This window comes from Wasmannia auropunctata, unplaced genomic scaffold (genome assembly GCF_000956235.1).
Source record: "Wasmannia auropunctata unplaced genomic scaffold, wasmannia.A_1.0 LD336071.1, whole genome shotgun sequence".
NCBI lineage: Eukaryota > Metazoa > Arthropoda > Insecta > Hymenoptera > Formicidae > Wasmannia > Wasmannia auropunctata.
In genome coordinates, this window is record NW_012026819.1 from 2866716 (window position 1) to 2887014 (window position 20299).

The 20299-nt window shown below is 42.4% G+C and overlaps 2 protein-coding genes across 3 annotated transcripts in view; one reads left to right on the forward strand and one right to left on the reverse strand.

Annotated features, from left to right (window-relative positions):
* Positions 1-487: 487 nt before the first annotated feature.
* Positions 488-20299, forward strand: part of LOC105449951 (protein slit) — a 352872-nt gene continuing 333060 nt past the window's right edge. For both annotated transcript variants that reach the window (XM_011689437.1, XM_011689438.1), the window contains exon 1: positions 488-1832. In XM_011689437.1, the coding sequence (XP_011687739.1) occupies positions 1540-1832 (293 nt within the window). In that variant the 5' untranslated portion in view covers positions 488-1539. The remainder of the gene's footprint in view (positions 1833-20299) is intronic.
* The window catches only part of LOC105449950, a 261548-nt gene continuing 260952 nt past the window's right edge, over positions 19704-20299 (reverse strand). The window contains exon 5 of the transcript XR_974405.1: positions 19704-19825. The gene's annotated coding sequence lies outside the window, so the exon portion shown is untranslated. The remainder of the gene's footprint in view (positions 19826-20299) is intronic.

A 20299-nucleotide genomic window follows, 5' to 3' on the forward strand; every position in this document is an offset into this window, starting at 1 on the left:
CAATTATTAGTATTATTCATATAAAAACATTTCCATGTATAAAGAAATAATTTAAGTGAACAAGTTGAAATTACATAATCATATTTTAATTTATTAGAGACTAAAAGACCAGTTCTGAACTTTCCTTTCTATAGGTATTTTTGTATATAGATCTTTAATCGTGATATATATTTTTTGTTACAGGTGATGCCTCTTCCCCGTACCAGCTTCTTGGCCATTTCATCGACGCAATCGAACAAATCTTTGATATTAATAATGTCCGTGTAAAAACAATCATTCCAACCGTACCGATTATCCCTTATCCGCGAGCCGACTGTCTCTTGGCGCACTTGTCTCGGCTAGCGCATAATTCCATCGTGCATTTATCGTCCAACCAGTCGTTGGTGAAAGCACATCGGACTGAAATCGATCTGACGTGTAATAGCTCCAGCGCTACTCGAAGCAGTAAATGGTTGTCGACACACCGCGAGGTATCGGTAGAAAATCGTTCCGCGGCACGAGTCACGTACCCGTTCGGGTACGGTAGAGCCTTGGCCGAAGACCAGCATCAAGATAAAGTCAGTGGGAGCTGTACCCAAGGATGCGCGGGAACGGGTGGTGCCGTTAGTGGTGGCTAACAACTCGTTGGACGGACCAGCGAGCGGCGAGGAGGGGGGCCACCTAAACGGCCCCCGAAAGGGCCCGCTGGATGGTCTAGCCTACGAGCAACCATCGAGACCTAGTCGGCGAGAGGACGAGTACATCCGATCGATCGAGACGCAGGAGCGCTGCAGCACTGTCCTTGGTCCAGATCTGGCCGCAGTGGATACCGGACTGGGACCCACCGGTGAACGCATAGAGCTTGATGAAAAGACCGGAAACAAGATCAAGCGGCCACAAAGCCCCATAGTGTCGGCAATCGACGATCACGTCCTGATCTCGATACACTGCAAACATCATCCGGGGGAATTCAACGGCGCAGCCTTGGAGCTACAATCGACCGGCGACAATTCCGACGCGCGCTCAAAGCGTTCGAGGAAGACGTTGGACAACGACCACGACGACAACGACGACGAGCAACCGGCGAGGAGAATCTGCGCGGCGCATCGGCACAGAGTGCCCTGTCACGTAGCGCGAGCCCACACGGAGCCGCCCTGTCAAGGAGGCGCAAACCGAAGCAACCGACCCTGTCGTGTTCATGATCGCCGGCGAGACTGCTCGAGAGGGAAGTCGACGGAGAGACCAGAACATCGGCATCTGAGATTTCACGATCCGGAGAACGCGATCGTACGGTTCGAGCAGGACCCGATACTTCGTCCGGTGCGCATCCTCGGCTGTCCTCCCGCGGAGGACCAGGAGATATCGTCCTATCTGGAGCCGGCCGGGCCCAGTTACGTTTACACCGGTATCGGCGTGGGCCAGTTCGCCGGCGGTGAACCGCACTGCTTCGACCTGCACAATCCCGACAATATTCTGCCCAAGAGCCGCGTCGGCAGCATCGCCAGACTCCTCGACGGGCCGAATCGCGCCGTGAAGGACATCAATCGCAAGATCCTGGCGATGGCCCGTGCCATGACGCCCGCCTGGTCGCTGCGCCTGCTCGGCGTCAGCTGCGGTTCCGTGCTTTGCGCCTGGGGACTTTTGCTGATACTATCCGTGCTTGGTGGCGGTGCCTCGCATGGCACCGGGATCGGTAGCTTCGGCCTCGGTAGTATGACGGGTACGATGGACGATTTGAACGGCGTTAGATGTCCATGGGCGTGCACGTGCGGCGGGCAGGAGGTCGACTGTTCTCATCGCGAGCTCACGCAGATCCCTGGTGACCTGGCGACCCTGCTCATCGCGGAAAAACTGTAAGTAGCTAAATGCTTATTTCGCTCTCGAATACGCATTAAAAAAATTGCGTAATGTACATTACTGATTGTGAGGAAGAGAGAGAAAGACCGCTGTTGCGATTGCGTTTAAAGCAATCGCATTGTGCAAATGAGAAAAAATAACATTTTAAAGCACTATTTCGTGAAGGAAAGCAGTATCTAAACTGTATCTTAGTTGCAATTACGACATTATGCAGTTGAAGCGCCGGTGCTGTAATCGCGTAGCAAAGTTAACTGAAGGTCTGACTTGCGTAACTACAGTTATTTAGTTCCCGGAGAACTCGTTAACGATTTCAACCGCCAGCCGAATTAGCGCTTCGTTGAAAAATTTCAAGTGAGAGAAGTAGTCTTCTTGTTTAACTTTTCAAGGATTAGTTCGACACGCGCAAAAAAAAAAAGAGTTGTGGGAATCAGTCGTGCAAATTGCGAAATATTTCTCCGCGATCGTAAAGCATATATTCGTACATGACAGGGCGCACGTGTCGCCCAGGCTACGTAATTGACACTTTTCAGCATTCACGCTTTTTCGCGCTCGATATATATCGACGGACGAATATTCGTTGCAGCGGCAACAAATATTTTCGGTTTACCAATAAATCAACGAGAAATCTAGATTCGTGTTTGCCCGAGAGAGCACTGCCTCGAGGTATCGCCGATCAAACAATCGACGCGACGGTGAAAATCGGCTTGCCCCCGTGCGATAGGTGAACGCTTCAGCGTTCACTTCGTTATTCCGTTGGCCCATTCCTTCGGGAAACAATCCACGTCGTTCTTTTTTTGCAAAGCCACCGCCGGCATAATGAACACCCGGCTGCTGCCGTGGACCCGATAAGCTCGCCGTATCCCCTATATGCGTATTTAAGTGAGCCAGATTCAACGTAAGGCGAACGCGCGCCGCGAAAAATTTAACGGCGCGGAGCCGTCTTGAATGTCGCAATATTTGCATATTTTTATCGAATCGAGATGCCGAAGTAACGACCGTTTAACAACTGCGCGCGCTCTGGCTGCCAGCGGGGCAGAAGGTAACGCAATAAAAACGGAGACAGCGCAATAATATACATTACAGCCGGCAATAGAAAGGAGGCATAAAGAATGTCTTACGTTTTCTCGGAGAATTCACCGAGATATTGCGGGTGCTCGCTTTTTACCAATAATACTGTCTCGAATATTACAGTATCGCGCATATCCGCATATTGCGCGCAGTAATGTGTCGGTATATTGATTTCGACGAGAAATATCTCGATTTTTCGGGCAAGCGAATATTGTCAAGAGTCGCCGAATGGACGTTGCTTTGTTTCTGCTTTACGCAATATGCACAATTCAAATATAAGCGCCGACATTTATTGAAATGATGTATTAACTCTTTATAAAATCTTTATTTGCCGATGCAATATTGCACAATTTGTGAGAAACCCTATTTACTTTTTTCACATTGTATACTTTTGCTGAAATATTACAATATATCGCGATCAATATTAAATGGTATAATATAATAAAACCCGAGTAAATGTTTAATAAATATAACATAAAATTTTGTGTGTATAATCCGCATGTTTGCAGCGTGCCCATGTACAAACGGTTTAAAAGCAATCGCATTTAAGTTCAAGTTATGAAAATAAGCCGCGTCCGACCCCGTCCCTTTAGCGCTTTCTTTTGAATCAAATCCTAAATCACGTTTTAATAAATCCGCAACGATGTTCAACGTAGACACATTAATGACCTTTGATTAGCATACGATTAATATGCCGCGAGCGAACGACGCAGATACCGGGAATAATTAAATCCTCGAAATATATCGACGGTAACTTGTTGTGGGATGCTGTGTCGTACGCGTCGGTCCCCATTATGAAAATACCATCGACTCGAAACACGAAGTGTGCTGCCGGGTCGACGACGTCTTTTTACGCGGGCTTATGGGACGTCTAATGTTGGTGCGGGCCAACCGAAATTCATTATGTCTTGTAAGCACGAACCGCTCGTATCTCAAAGAATATGTGCGCGCGTGTCTCGCCTGCAAATTGAATTTACAACTTCAAATCGAGCGTCGTCGTACTGCGCAACTCGCGTTAAACTGTGCGTACGATATTGATGTTAAATATTAGCGCGTTTTTATTCGCCGGACGGTAGGTACTCGTGCAGGATATACCAGCGGTACTTTGCCGCGTATATAGGCACACGTGCGTGCTTCGAAATCTGCTGAAACCGCCGGGTCGATGCCGATATAATTTGCGCGAAATACCTATATATTTGGCGCAGATGCGTCGCGCAGATACGCCGCGTTTTATATTTCTCCGCAAGTAATAACCCTGCAGCATCCAAAATATCGAGGCACGGATATATTTAAACACTGATGCGCGTTGTTTCAATTAATAAATAAGTAAATCGCGTTGAAAAAAAAATTGTTGAATTTTCAGCTTACATTTTCACGTTTAAACGACTATCGAGAACGCATGATATCGCTACTTACGATCGATGCAAGCGAGCGCTTGAAATGAGATTAATGACTACAGTCAATACGCTTGCATGAAAGTGACGTGATTGATAATGTATAAAGTAAAGCTACGGATACACGTCGAGCGAAAAGATTGGAGGGACGGGTGGTGAATAGAAATAACTCGGCGAAAATATAACGTCGTTTGTGTTGAAAAATTTTTTTAAATTAAAACTATTAACATTTAACAACTTTTTTATTAAAATCAGATTGATAAATCTTTTTTTTTTAATTTTGTACATTTGAGTATTAAACGTTATTTTTGCCTGAACAAAATTTTATGTTGCGCGGTTATCAAAATTTTAAAATGCGCCTTTAATATTTTTCACATCAATTTTTCGTCAATCGATGAAGTATATATATAGTAAACGCTATAGTAAACGCTTGTATAAAATCGTTAACTGTAGAAGAGACATTTCGATATAGATGGCTCACTTTGATCACTGTCCAAATGAGAATCACTGTTTATACCTGTTCACCCGCAGTGAGTCGATCTTGGGATAATTAGGAATCCAAGCAACTAGATTTCCCTCTTCATAGTTAACCCTATCTAAATCCGTAGCCTGCGGATGGCTAAACGTTTTCGTGTTATACATGAGTGTACATTGATTGGTGTCACTACCAGCCGTACCTCGCTATCAGTAGTTTGAATGAATCTCCGGGGACGGTTCTAAACTGCGATGTATACGATCTAACACGATTGCAGAAGATTCTGTAGGTAGTGCATACATCGATGTGTCGTATATATTCCAATATTACGTGTCGAATTAAATTATCTTGATATCGCGTCAAATTCGCAATTATCCTACACCACGTTAGCAGGACTTTCTATAATAACGTGTCACGAAATATGTTATTATAGATTAATGTTTGCTGATAACATCATTTGCAAAATTTATCATTAATTGAAATCAGTAACAGGGCATATATTATACCGATAACAAAGAGTATTTTAATAGATTTTAAAAAGTCTAAAAAGAGACAGATATTTTTTACTCTTTCTCTCGCATTCTTCCTGCAGTATAATTAATATAATTAATATTTTTCAACCCACATATTTGTCATATGCATTGATTTTTATCTTCTATTAAACATCGTCTATTGTATTTTATTTAAAAAAGAGAGACAGAATTTAATTTAAAATTAAACATCTTTTATTTTATTTTATTTAAAAGAGAGAGACAGAATAATTTTAAGATAGAAAGATTTTGAGAAAATTTAAAGGAAACATTGCTGGATAATACAAAATTTGATTTTTACCACTTTTAATTTCATTCTTATCGTTAGAAATAAATATAAAATTTCTCTCGTCACTGGTTTTACGTCCAATTTTTCAATGAAATAACGTATAAACAGTAAACGCAACATATTTCTTTCTTGTACCGAAAATGGTATTAAAAAATTCAGAAATAAATAGAGACTGGGGATCGACGCAGCACTTCGCTTCCGGCAGCGTTCTGCTTCCACGAGTGCAGAACGCCGTTGTGTAATAGTCGTACGTCTACTGGTATCGCCCGCACTTATGATTTTTCGATTAAGCTACGTAAACAGTATATACGGCAAACTAAACATCTGCCGACGCGGGCCGAGTGTTTGGGCAAGGCCCCCGATACGATGTTCCAACCAACTAATATTCAACGAACTAACGTCCGTAAAACGGATGTTTTACATTTAGTTACTTTCTGTATCGCGTACTTGCAGCCTAGTGCTCACGTGCTTTGCCCTCGATGTGGCAAATATCAGACTCGACACGTGATACTTGTTTTGTCCACCTTTCGCTCCCGGTATTTACCTTTTTCAAACGTTTCGGAGTCAGATTTTACCGGGGTATCTTCATGTTCGCTCGCCGAATATATATTTTTGTTAGTGGTGCTTCATTGTTTACGCGATTGCGAAAAATATTTTTCATCGAGCATCTCTCAATTAACTATTACGATTTTATAGTGGAACTGCTAATTACTCGTTCAAACGCAAATACCTCACGTGTTTCGATATTTTGCAAATCAATTAAAAAGCTTGCAACAATGCATGATATCGTAATATTGTATTATATCGTGATATTTGTATGTTACGCGATTTTAAAGTAGATTTTTTTTCAAAATGAAGAGGGAATTTTTTTTAACATAAGAATTGGACGCTGAAAAACAATATTTTACAATTTCAAAAATTTCTATCGTATCTTAATTTAGCAACAAAATGTTTAAACGCTCAATCGAATATAACGTTGGCGCAGTATTTGATTATAATTAGAAAGATTCTGAAGATATATAACGATTACTTTAATAAAATCGTTTTTACAGAGCTCATCAAAATAACAAGAAATCTCTGTTTTCGTGACATTTCTCGATTAGGAAGATAAAATCATAGCTCTGCTCCACTTTATTCTGTGATATTTCAAACATAAAGAAATGAGGAAAATTCGCGTATGAAATGAAGGTGGTACGCATTCCGACTTAATTAGAAAATTCCAAGAATGCATCCTTTTTTTTAGTCTGGTCGCGTATTGCTGGCAGATGTTGAAGTCGGTGACCCCTCTCATGACGATCAATGGTTTTAATTAGATTTTTTTACGCGCAATCCCATGTTTCGCGACGTGTGAAATCGGGTAAGATATGTAGTCAGTTCTCCCTTCAGATTCCTCGAGTGCAATGCAGCGATCCGCATAGTTGCTCGAGCGGCGTGAAACTACCGTACTCGCTTTACGCGCGCTACATGGAATGGGAAATGTGGGAAAGTGATATACAGGACGGTTCAATAGTACCGTGATTCGATAATAATATTCTATCTCGTTGATTGAATTATAAAGGCAAGAAAGACAATTTGCTATCTACAATTCTCTTATTCATGATTTTTTAACATTGTTACATTAATTCTAAAACTCATGCAAAAGTAATTTTTATGCGAAGCTAGCATTATACAAGCATTATTAAAAATTAATATAATTACAAATCTTAAATTAAACAATTCTAATTTACATATCTAAAAATATTTTCTGTCAGTAATATAAAAAATTTCGCGATATGATCAATTTAACGAAAAAAATTTACACCAATTCAATTTCGAGACTTTCGACGGATGCGAAATAACATTCTCGAGACGGTCGCGGAAGTGTATATATACAGTAGAATCGTCGGATACGTAACCCCGTACTTTACAATATCGCTCTGCTAGGGGAGTTACGGCGATGAGATCACGTCGCGCTGAGGGTTACACAAATATTTTCGTTTTGACGTTCGCGCGTTGCGCTTTAGAACCTTCCAGCCGCACGGAAGGGCAGAGACAGATAGATATAGATAGAGATCGCTCATAAAATCGTTTATAAGCGCCCGGCAATTTTGAAACGGAGCGACAAGGTATACCCCCGTGTACGGAAAACGCACTTGTGTGTTTCCATCACGCAGTTATTTGGGTTACCTCGCCGACATCGCGCATAATACCGGTAGATACGTCGTGGTATATAGTAACAGCGTGTAGCGGGGGATAGTAGGGGCTGCGGCGTTTTGCTGCCGCAGTACGGGCGGGGGGAGAGGTGGGCAGAGCGGGCGCAGGGATTGCCGCGAATATTTTACGGCACCTTCGGGCGAATCCCTCACGTACCTTAATTTAGACTCATACGCGAAAAAGTGGAGTTGGCCGACTCGGGCGTGCATCCTTAGACCCGCGAAATATAAAATGCAATAACGTTCCGCCAAGTTCGCGCCGGGACGAGCGGGCCAACTTTGCGCGGCGCGGTGTTAAAAGTACGCTATATATACCCCGAGATTCCGGCTGAATATTTATGTAAATGCGGACGGAAGACCTTCTATTCAAGGCGTGAAATTTTTCTTAATTCCATGGAAGGCGCCCCTCGTTGATACGCTTGATTTATTTTGAATCCTACCTCACCGTGAAACTATATCAAAACTGCAGTCAGAAAAAACATACATCATTTTTTTTATATTTGCAATAATAATTCACAAGGTATTACGTGGCTTATGTTAAATACCATCTGTTACAAATCATAAATCTGTATAATAAATGTACAATTCATAAATCTGTACAATAAATTTTTCTACAAGGCTTGATGTATCATTAGTTAATTTTGTTTTGATTTAGAATGAGTTAAAATGTTGCGATTAACAGTGAATTTTTGCAGGTATTAATTACATGAATTATTCTACGCACTCTGCATTTAAAGAATAATGTCTTACGGAATTTTGAACGCTCATTCCTTTCACGACGTTAACTGCCTTTCAAGTTTGTCGAGACTTTCAAAGACCTGAAAACTTTGAAGGATTTTTGAAACTTTGACAACTTCTCAAAAACTTGCAAACTATCGAGACATTTCAGGACCTTGAAAATTTTGAAAAATGCTTTTAACCTTATGTTTCACGCCCTGAATCCGTCCAGATATGATCGGTACCTGTTCTGTCATTTCAATTAATTAACTGGCGACAGACGGCTTCCCAAAATACACCAAGTCGACGAAGATCCGTTAGTGAACCCCCTGTCTAGCTGTCAGAGTCCGTCAACATTATAATTAATTCAACCATCGATAATTAACTCAATGATAAACGAGGTGCCAGCGAAATGATTTGTATGATTATTTATAATGACACACCAACCTGTCGTGCGTAACGCGCTCGCCGATGTACGCATCGCATCGGCTCACAACAATTAATCATCACTCCAACAACAATTACGGCCGATTACAGCGTGTATCGATCGAGATATATTGTAATTAGTATACCGGCGGCGCCTTGCTGCGGGTACAGTAACTGCGAAAAGTATAATGTCGGTTCCCCTTGTGAATACATAATAAGTTCGCATTGGTAAACCACGAGTTTGTAAATTATTATTGCCACGTTTGCTCTAATTTTCTGGACTCTAAAAATTAGTTTAATAATTCAGATATATAGATATTAAAATTGGAAAATATTTCATCTCTTTAATCAATGATTTTTATGAGATTTATAATATGTAAGAAAAAAATAATGCTTATGTAACGTCATGTATGAACATTATTCTCGTATTGCATAATGTATGAGGAGATCGATATGGCGTATTCATACGTGACTTCTTCTCACATTCCAAGTACGCTCTTTTTCATTATTGTCTGCATTGAACGTATATATGGGGGGGGGGGGAGAGAAGGGTGCACTTTCCATCGAAATCCGCGAAACTTCCATTAGACGTTGTGCAGCTTCTATCGGAATTCAGGAAGGGTGTCGATATGTCTGGGCGTAACGATTTTCTACCTGGTTCTGCTCGATCCATTCTGACAGCGGAATTAATGGCTTTCCCGGACGTGAAAGTGCGCAGGTCAAACAAAGAATTATTTGGGAAAGGGTTGGCTGCATTTTTTCACGTTGTCGGATCTTACACACCTTCGACTTTCCATCAGATATTGTCCCGTTGACCACCCTCGCGGTGAAAAATTGCGGCTATCTATTTTCGGATCAAGTAGAGAGGCCGCGGAAATTACATTTTTATTGCATTTTATTGCGCTACGCGAAAATATATAGTACTACTTCTAACAATATATTCCATCTGTACTCTTGTACCTGCCTGGTAAAATCAAATTCTTGTCGCTCAGAATGTAATTCAAGCCCGTTATATCTCTTCTTCATATAATTCCAGCATCATATTTTATTTGTGTTCAAAAGTGTAGTTTAAAAAAAATATAATATTCATATTATTAATTCATTAATACGACATAAAATTTTAAAATATTATAAAGGATTACCACGGGTAAATAATTAATTTATAAAATATGTAAAACATTCGCATAATTTTTGCAAAGCCGTTTGCTCTTTGATTAAATTTTTTAATTACTTTTTTTTATTTACGTCTAATAATTTTTTGACAAATAGTAGAAGTTCCAAATCTTTATAATTTTATTACTTTGTTTTCGTTACGCGCAATTCATACGTGTGCTCATTTAGAGCAAAATTATAATGAAATATTTTTATAACAACATTCAACGAAAGGATAATCGATTTATTCCAACGCAAAAACTAATGGTTCTCTCTGACGAGAAGGCGCGTAGATCAAACAATGAATTACTCGTGAAACGGGTCGCCACATTTTTTCACGCTCCACGACTCCTCTTTCTCCATTTTATATACGGACATAATAGCGTCCCCGTTGAACGGACACGGATGCTTTTCGGGTCGGTTATGTGTGGGTATCATATTCTCGTATTCGCGGTTGCGGTAAGTTTTGGAGCGGCTTTTTGAATTAATTATCACATGCAGGTAGATCCAGACGCGTGGCACGTGACCATGCATTGACGGTCGGCATTCCCGAATTTGTAGAATATTGTATTCGCCCCGTGTCCATTGGTACCCGTATGCACGGGCACGTTTCCAAAATTCGGCGGCTGCCGCGGCAGACTCCGCATCTGTCTTCCGTTCCGCGGAATGCTTTACAAGTTCACGACCTGTGTATCTAGGCATCTCGAGAAACTTCAAGAGTAACTATACTCCTGTGGTAAATTGATATAACACGATGAGAAGGTCCAGAAAGGAGAGAGAGAGACAGAAAAGAGGGATAAAAAACTTTAAGAAAAATATAACTTTAAGTAATCACTGACGTAAGTCGTAGTTATATCAATTTGTTATTATGTTATCACTTAAAAAAATAATTAAAATAATAAATAGTTCAGTTCTGACATAAAGATATCTTATATATATTTGAATAACACATATTTTTATGACTCGTCGCTTTAAATGTTATAGATTACATAATATTTTAATATCTATAATGGTTGATTCGTTCTTCTCTCAATCTCATTGCTCTAATTAAACGATTTCCGAGATTGCACAATTCGGAAAATTCGATGGAGATTCCAGCTCGCGATTGAACGTCGTCACGAGAGATTATATCCTAAAGGTAATAGGCTAATAAAGAATCTCCATGCGCGACCGCGATCGATTTACGCTGATGATGAAGACTTTCGCCATAGTCAGCGCCAGATTGTTCGATAAATCAGAATTAAGGTTTAGGCACCTTTATACGATCGATTTACCCGACGTTGATCTGAGCATAGGGTCTTCGTTGTCAATAGATAAATCTCCGTTTAGACGCCGCCCATTGTCGGCGGATTATGCGCCCATAGAAATTCCGGTTTGGCTTCCATAGACCCAAGCGGAGACGTCGCCGAGATCGGTAGATTTCGAATTTTCGAATCGGAGAACCTGTTGAAGGGGCAACGACGGTAACGACGGCTGTGAAGTGGATGGTTTTGTAGGATTATAGGACGAGCTAATCGAAGTCATCTGTAATGACGGAATATTTTATTTCTTTGAACAAAGTATTTTTTATATCCCTATACTCGCTCTTATCGCTCTTATTGATTTTTAAATCTTTTGCAAACGCTGACAATATCTAGTGTTACATGACAGATCAATTGGAAGAAAAGATATTTCATCTTTCATTTCGATATTTTGTTTAATGAGAAAAATATTTTGCAATATAAAGAAGAATATAAATCTTATTATTATAAAAAAATTATTCTTATAGATTTATTTGTAGATTAGTCTTAGATAAATATTACAGAAACAAAATGCAACGATTTAGAAAGAATTTTTCATTCCGCACAGCGACATTTATTCTCTCACGAGCTTCGCGCGTATTCGTTTAATATAGCAATCCGGCCGTCAGAAGAGGATTCGCCTCTTCAGCGCGCACTCTCGCATAGTCCTGCCCTCTTAATTTCCATGCCTATCCCGCTCGGAATCCCTAACGTTCCCCAGGATACTCGACGGACGAATTTTTCGAATGCCTGAAATCTCGACGATACGCCTGCAGACAGACCGCGAACGTAAATAATAGATAGGAGCGAGAAAACCGCACGGCGAATGGGACGGTGCACGACACGCCGCGTTTTCACTGCGGAACACGCCCCTGGACTTTTGGATCATGTCCTCCGCCCCGGGAGACGAAACTCCTGCGCGTCCGCCTCGAGGAACATGAATCACGTGGCGCATGCAAATGAAAAGGCGCGCGCGCGCGCGGGGGTGGACGCTACCTTCAAAAGGTCGTAAGTACCGCGGCCGCGAGTGAAGGGACGACTCCGGTGAGGAAGAGACACGTGAAGGTGAATGCTCGGCGCACGCGGCCTGCCGGGAATTCTTTTTCTGCGGCACGGCCACGCAAGTGCGGCAGAAAACGTTGTTGCGGCCTGCCTCGGTCGCCGAAATTTATTACAGCGTCACGTTACAAGCCCGCTCGCGGGGTGAGAGGGAGAGAGAGATAGGGGGAGAGAGAGAGAGAGAGAGAGAGAGAGAAATGTAGCTTACACGGAGATACACTCTTGCTTTGCTTTTTGCGCGCGCATTCCACTACGCGTGACAGCGTATTTCAAGTACGGCGAGCTTCGCTCACTCTTCGTTTACCCTTAAAACTCTACTCGCTGGACGTAAGGTGGAGGGCGGACACGCGGCGGGGAATCGCGGTGAAAAATAAAACGACGCTATAACAGACATTTCCATGTACTTACCTCGCGGTTTTCCCGATGGGCGGATACCCGGCGTGCCGGCATCTCTCCGTGCGCGCGAGAGTCGTAACGTCTTCGTTTCTTTTCCCGACGTGCCTTTTTAAAACTTCCGTCTTCGCCCCGCGATCCGCATCCTTGCCTTTTCAAGTCCAGTAGCATTAACATTTATATTGCGCCGCTTCCCGCTTTCTCTGATCCCGATCCACATTTTTCGGACAATACCGACCGCCCGCCGAGAGCTCGGGGGCTCCATTCCATGCTCCCATGGTCCTGAGAACCTTTTATTATTCTCGCGGATCGTGCCGAGAGTCACGACGAGCACACCTGGGGGTATCGTCGTGCGAATTTCGTCAAGTTGACAATCGTGTAACTCCGGGAGTCGATACTATGAAATTCGGTGTAACCGCACCATGGGAATTAAAGGGAGCGCATCCGGCGCGGCGCGGCGGCGTGTCGGAGCTGCTCCGATTTTTATTCCGTGCCAATTACATCGGTCGCGCGCCTTTATTGTGGAACCAACGAACGTACCGTGCATTTCGCCGAAATGTTGATTACGGATGCACTTCTCGCTATACTCCAGCTGCATAACAAGGACTAGAATAGTGATATTGTACTCATGGGGTATAACCCAGCAGAATAGCTTATGCATATTGATATGTTCTTAATAAATAATACTGATACCAGCAACAATTGTAATCTACAGTGGCTTACTACCAGTGATAAAAATTCTAACGAAAGCAACGTGCAAAGAGTTCTTTTTTTACATCAAGCCTTATGTGTCTCGACGGGCTGACGGGATAAATGCTACATCTGCTACAAGTGTAAGCGACGATTAAAATCGAGAATGACGAGAATCGTTGATGAAGCGGCGATGACACGTGCTCTGCCCTTTTTCTTCGGCTACAAGGACAACTTCAATCAGCAGGATCTCGGTGCACCCGTACGCGCGTTGAAAGCCTAAACGCGAGCGCCGAATCTTCGGCGTCGAGCGCGAAGAAGATTTATGCCGGGCACAGTGGCGAGAAAGAAAATAAGTGTATGCAGCGCGGAGGGTGAGCCCAGAGGATCGAAGAAGAAAAGGAGAGAAGAGGAAAGACGGAGAGAAGGCGGACGGTGAAGAACTGAAAGCGAACAAGGACGAAAGAGGAGAGGGGGGACACGATGATGGAGGACCGAAGGGAAGTGGGTCGGCCAGGAAAAGATGAGCAAACAAAATGCATTCGTATATCTCTGGCGTCTGTCAAAACAAGTGACGGTGCTTCGTTGGAGATCTTTTTGGTCGTCGCCTACCGCCTCCGGTCGTCGCCGCGGACCGGACGATTCATCGCCCCGGTCCGATGTGTCACAATTAACTGAATCATCGAAAGTGATTGATCGGAGGACCGGTCAAAACGCGCGAAGGGCGTCCTAAAGTGCGAGATATTAAATTCACCTGAAAAGAACGTACTAATATTGGGATAAAGGAAATGTGACGCGTGATTGATATATACCCCTACTGCCCCCGACAATGAGCTATATCCGTTCGTCGAACTTCTCAAAGCCGACTCAATGATTATTAATGTATTTCTCACGAGGTATAGAATTCACCTTGTGCTGCGTTATTATATCGAAGAGACGCCGAACGGCGCGGCGCCGCGCCGCTTTCAATTGCACCGAATGTACGTCGCATTAGCATATCGCGCATTTCATATCGCCGCGTTGCTATAATCTCTACCGCGATGGGAATAATCTTTTCACGAGCAACATGTACTTTTAGCCGGCACGTCATGTACAATGCGAATGCCGCGCGAGATAACGCGTTTTTGATCTCACCGCGTAAAAGCCCGATGTTAATCGGCCGTGCCGAACGTCTCCTTCCTAACCGTAACTAATACTGATTTACAGCCGTCGCGAAATTGATTCACTTTTAAAGAGCATCGAACACGATTCTCAATCATGCTCTTAAAGTTGAGGATTAAAGAGATTTCGCAACGGCGCGGCGTCGTTCGCGGGAGATCGATCGGGAGAGACACAGGGGCATCCGGCGGGCCGGACAATTCCTTAAAGAATTTTGGTCGTAAGCCCGGATTAAGTTATGATGGCCGAGGACTTCTTTCCGTCCATTCACCCCATCCCCCTTTCCCGTGCCCCTCCGTAACGTGGCGACGCGTCGCGAGCGAGCGAGCGGATGCCATCGAATGCCTTCGCCGACACACAGGAAGAATCGAAACCAGTTTCTCCCCACGCCAGACCATTATTGTTTCTTTTACGAATCTAAGCGACGGAAGGGGGGGGGGGACATGCCCGTGTTGAAGGAGGAGAGAAAAAAAGTGGTAGGATATAACGGAAGCGGCAGTGAGACATACGGGGGAAAAGCCATACGAAAAAGCTGCGGTTGGAGTTGAGAAATAATGGAACGAGGCAGAGCAGCCGCGAAGATGCCGGAAAAAAGGCACGAGAGGCGGGAGAAATAAAACGCATCCGCGGTCTATTAAAGTCTGGACTGCTCTGTCTGTCTATTACGTCTCGTCGGCGAGATACACGCCTCTCGACGGCAGATTCTTCCGTGTCGGTGTATCTCCGGGAGCGGAGCGGAGCGACGGGAGACGCGGTATTTACGTCTTATCGGTAATGGCGCTTCGCTCATTCGGGATATCATTTCCTCGGGAAAATTACCATCCCTTATAGCGGGACGACCTTTCGGCAACGGGAACGAAAACGAGAAGAGAGAGAGAGAGAGAGAAAAAAAGAAAACGTCTATCGCGCGCGCCGTTGGTACGCACCAGATAAAACGTCAGGTATCCTGACGTCGACGAGCGTTTTCATCGCGCCGATATCGCGCAGCCCGAAATGACGCGGCATCTTCTCGAACGTCAGACTGTTGAGGAGGGAGAGAAGCGTTTCGGGTGATCGACGATAGGGACCGATAATCGACGTCGTATCGATGATCGTTGTTATTATATATCTCGGCAATAAGCTAATTTTGTACTCCACGACGAACGATGGTATAATCGGCGATGCATACTTACATTGTCATTGCGTTATCTCGACGGTCGACGATAGAAGCTGTTCGCGATCGCAATCTGGAGCGATAATGAACGTGGTGCCAGTTTGTCTGGAAAATCAGAGTGGCCTGCGGGCAACACCTCGGGCAATTCTGTTCGCAAATGATCGAGGTTTGCATCGTCAGTGTAATCACCACTGAAGTCTGTGGAAACACTTTAACAAGCGATTTTTTATTCCACGTTTGAAAGACTAAAATAATATGGTAGTCTTATTATAGTTCAAGCATATTTTCTCTATACAAACTACTTACTACATAATTGTAAGATATCTTTTTTTAGGAAAGGTGTGATACTATAACCGAGAGCTACTGTTCTATTTCCAATTACATTAAATATTGTATCTTAATAATTAATTCGTGAATTAAAGTTTTTTTTAGTCGAAAATCGATTTAATATTTATCAGAAAATTTCGCTTATTTGTATCCTTGAAGTTTCATTCTCGAAAATATTTGTAATCGTGTAAGATAGACATTCACATATTTTTTTGGAAAATGAACAAAGTTTATTTATTAACATTAATCAATTAAGACAAAGGAGAGAGAGAGAGAGAAGAGAAGAATCTGATGGTCTTACAGTAAATTTTATTGTAATTTATTCATATCCCCGATTTGTATAAGACACTGTATATGTAACCTTGATATAATCCATTTTCTAAATTTATCGACACTATGGATTAAATTGTAACGAGAGAGCTTTCCATTTCCATCTGAAATATATTCGGCTCTCTCGCATTTTGCAAGAACCACGCACCGATTTCGTGGGGTAAAATGTACGTACACGCGCGCGAAGGGTGTCAGGAGGAAATTGTAAATAACGCGTCGCGGGTTAGGGGCGCATCAAAGAAGATGATGCACTGCGCGAATTTCATATGCAACACTTCTATGCCATTTAATCCGAACAACGCCGCGAGTTGATTTAGCGCCGCCGAAGATATTGTGTCCGCCGCTTTTGAACACGTAAGCGAAACGTGCGATTTTGTGCGTTTTCGTGGAAAACACGGGAAATAGCGGCGAGTCCGCGTTGTCGATATTCGATACTCGTGCGGTGGCTTCGCGATTTATAGACCGTCGTTGTTGGCCGTCGGTGTCGGATTTTTTCCGGAAACCAGGCCGATTATCCGGAGAAAAACTCTGCGGTAGGCCGACAGGATAGAGGAAGAAATGGAAGCAAACAATTACCCAGCCGGCACTTACGTAAATGGCGGAGAACTAATTAACTTAGAATTCAGTTTTGTTCTCGACAACGCGAACTCGGCTGAAAAACTTCTGCGTGCTTACCGGTTAATTACAGGGCTTGATGAAATATCGACGAAACTTTAAAGCTTCGTGTAATGCGCACACCATTGCCCATAATGATACGAATTGCTTGAATTTAATTTCTTGACTACGTCTATTTTTAAATGAGATTTCTGTTGGACTCATCGTTTCTGTTGGAAGCAGAAGTTCTTCTCTTTCAATGAGTTTGATTTTTTAAGGAAATTTTTCTTTTTTCTTCACGCATTTCTTATCCTTATATACTTACATTTATCTTTATATTTGAAATTATTGAATTTATTATTTGTCAATGTATATTATCGCATAAAACAATCGCATTACAATGTTTTTACTAATCGTTCTACATTTTTAATAAATAAAAAAAAATCAAATATTTTCAATATTTTCTATATAAAATTATACTACTTTCTTTTATGTAGTAGTTTATTCACGCTAACTATGTAATATTTGCACTTAAATGCATTATAATACTATGATAGTGATATTAAATTTTTGCTACACGCTTAAAATTCGAATAATCCGCTTTACGCGCAGCACAAGAGTTCCAGGATAACAAATATTATTCATGCATTCATACCACCATACGTTATAATGCAAACGACTTATCGCACCCCGCGCGAGACGCGAAACTCTCGTGCGGGCAATATCGCGTTTAGTTTTTTCTTTTACGGTAAGCGCGCTACGGTAAGATCGTGACGAATCCGACGGCTCACTAGACTCTTGTCTATTCGCAGCCATGACGGTATCGGACGTGCAGCTACCCCTTTTCTCCGACTCGATAGCGTTTATCCAGCGTATTCATCGGGTCTTCGTGATTCTCCCGACACGACCAATACCTCGCAGCACGAAGCCGGTTTTACGGGCAGCAGCCGCATCGAGATGGGTTGTGTATCAAGGAAGTCTCCGGTCACGACGAGACTCCGCCGATCCTTCCCGTCCGTCCACCCCTCCCCTTCCTCCCCCCATGCGCTCCTGCATCGCGGTCGGAATTGCCCTCCGCACAATGCGGCCACGATTAAGTTTATTACTTGAGACCGGACCGTTAAAAGGCCCTGTTTCTCCTCACGCGGCCGACGTGCGCCACCTGCACGCCGATTTACCGAATACGAGAGAGAGAGAGAGAGAGAGAGAGAGAGAGAGAAAAGAAAGAGAGAGACGGTGGGTAATTGCTTTCGATTTGAACCGTTCTCCTCCCAAAACGGAGGCGAGATTTATCGTTGCGCGCCCGTCGACATTGGCCCGTAAAGCGGTTCGAAGGCGATGTGATACGCGCTGCCAGCATATCGTAACGTCGGGTTATCGAGCTCTCATACGGCAGACACGACTCGCCGTTTAACAACAAAATCCACGAGACGCGACGAAATAATTGAAACGGCTGGCGGCAAAGCTTGCGATGCCGCGGCGTACGGATATGAATGGGAAGGCTTCGAAAGCGCGAATGGATTCTGCTAAATCGACGCGTTCGATGGCGATGAGAGGTTGAAACGCATGGAACGTGCGAAAAAGTTTGCGTGATGAAATATTTCAAGGTGTGATCTGCAATAGCTACCATTAAAATATCAAGCATTTAAATTTCTTTTGCAATCGAGAAATCACATAAATAAAATATATGTTATATAAATTATATCTTTGATATCTATAAATTAATAATTTTCTAGAAATTTTACTTCAAAATTTCTGTCTTTATTAGAATGGTAACTCGATTATATAGATCTTATTTTCTCACATCTTCGGCATCGAAAATAGGCTTACTGAAATAACACCGGAGAAATTTTAATGTAATACACGATGTAAGAAATGACACCACCTTATGTTAATATTGACGGATAACCCGATAGCATTTCAGAATTGACAGAAGGTAAATATTGCACGTAATGCAATTAGCCTGTTCGCTCATGTCCATCGCTTGTCGAACACTGGCAATTTCTGCGAAAGCAAAAGCCACAGAGCAATAAGTGACACACGTCGGCATAAATCGAGGTTTATTCTGGGATAGTCTGCATCATTTTCGGATGCTGCTCGCCACGTCAGCCTGATTCTCCCTGTCAGCGGCGAAACTCAAACGTCAAGTTACGGCCTGACAGTTAAATTCGTTAAGAGGAGTCGTAATAAGGTTGGGACACAAAGTTTTGCGCGACTGCAGCTGCTCCCGATCCTGCTCAATCTCTGCATTTGCCTACGGTGTAAATGGGCGTTTCCACCAGCTCTGACCGGCTACGCGATTAACCGCCATGTAATCTAATGTTTTCTCGTTAAAAAAAATGACAGTTTGCGTGAATAAGCGCGTTGCGGATTCGCAACGTGATTTAAAAGTTTCGCCGTTGCACCTCGTGAGAGTCGCGCGTTTTACGACGACGGAGAGCCCGCCGATGAATACGAATTTCTCGCGTTGTGATAAGAGTTTGGAAAACTGAGTTAGGGCATTTCCCGTCTGGCTTTTTTATTGAGTGCGAAACGAGCTTCGCGGGAATTATATGCAAAAGAAAAATTTTTATTCTTCTTGTTTTATAATAACATTAATTATTAAATGTATTATTCACGCATTGATATAAATAAATTTTCTACTGAAAAAGCAATTTTTATTGATGAAAAATTAGCAGGTTACATTACAAGAATTATCGAGGTTTATATGCAAATTTGTTATATATAGGGAACCCGTGGATCAGGTACATCTCGTAGAAAATCTGAAACAGAAAAATATAAATTTGTTATAAGTAATAAAAATATATAATTATATATGGATTTAAAAAAAATGCAGTTTAACAGTTTAATAGAGAAAAAAAAGGATTATTTCCATAATTATTTATACATATGTGCACTGTATTGTGTTGTAAAAAATATTGCACATAATAATAACGCTGATAAAAACGTAAAGAATGCATGGAAATTATAAATACATTTTCATTAATTTAATTTCACGCAACGCAACATGAGTCTCTTGTATTATAAAATCGTTAAGCCAGGAAAAATTTAAGTATTTATAGAGTGTTGATACACTCTATTTTGTGCTCGCTACACATACACTTTTAGGAAAGTATATTTTCGTTGTACATACGTTCACTATGTAATTTTAGATGAGAACATATTATCTCCGTGCTACCATTTCGCGACTAAAGTTTCACTAACTTTAATTAACATAATATTCGTTACAATTAACA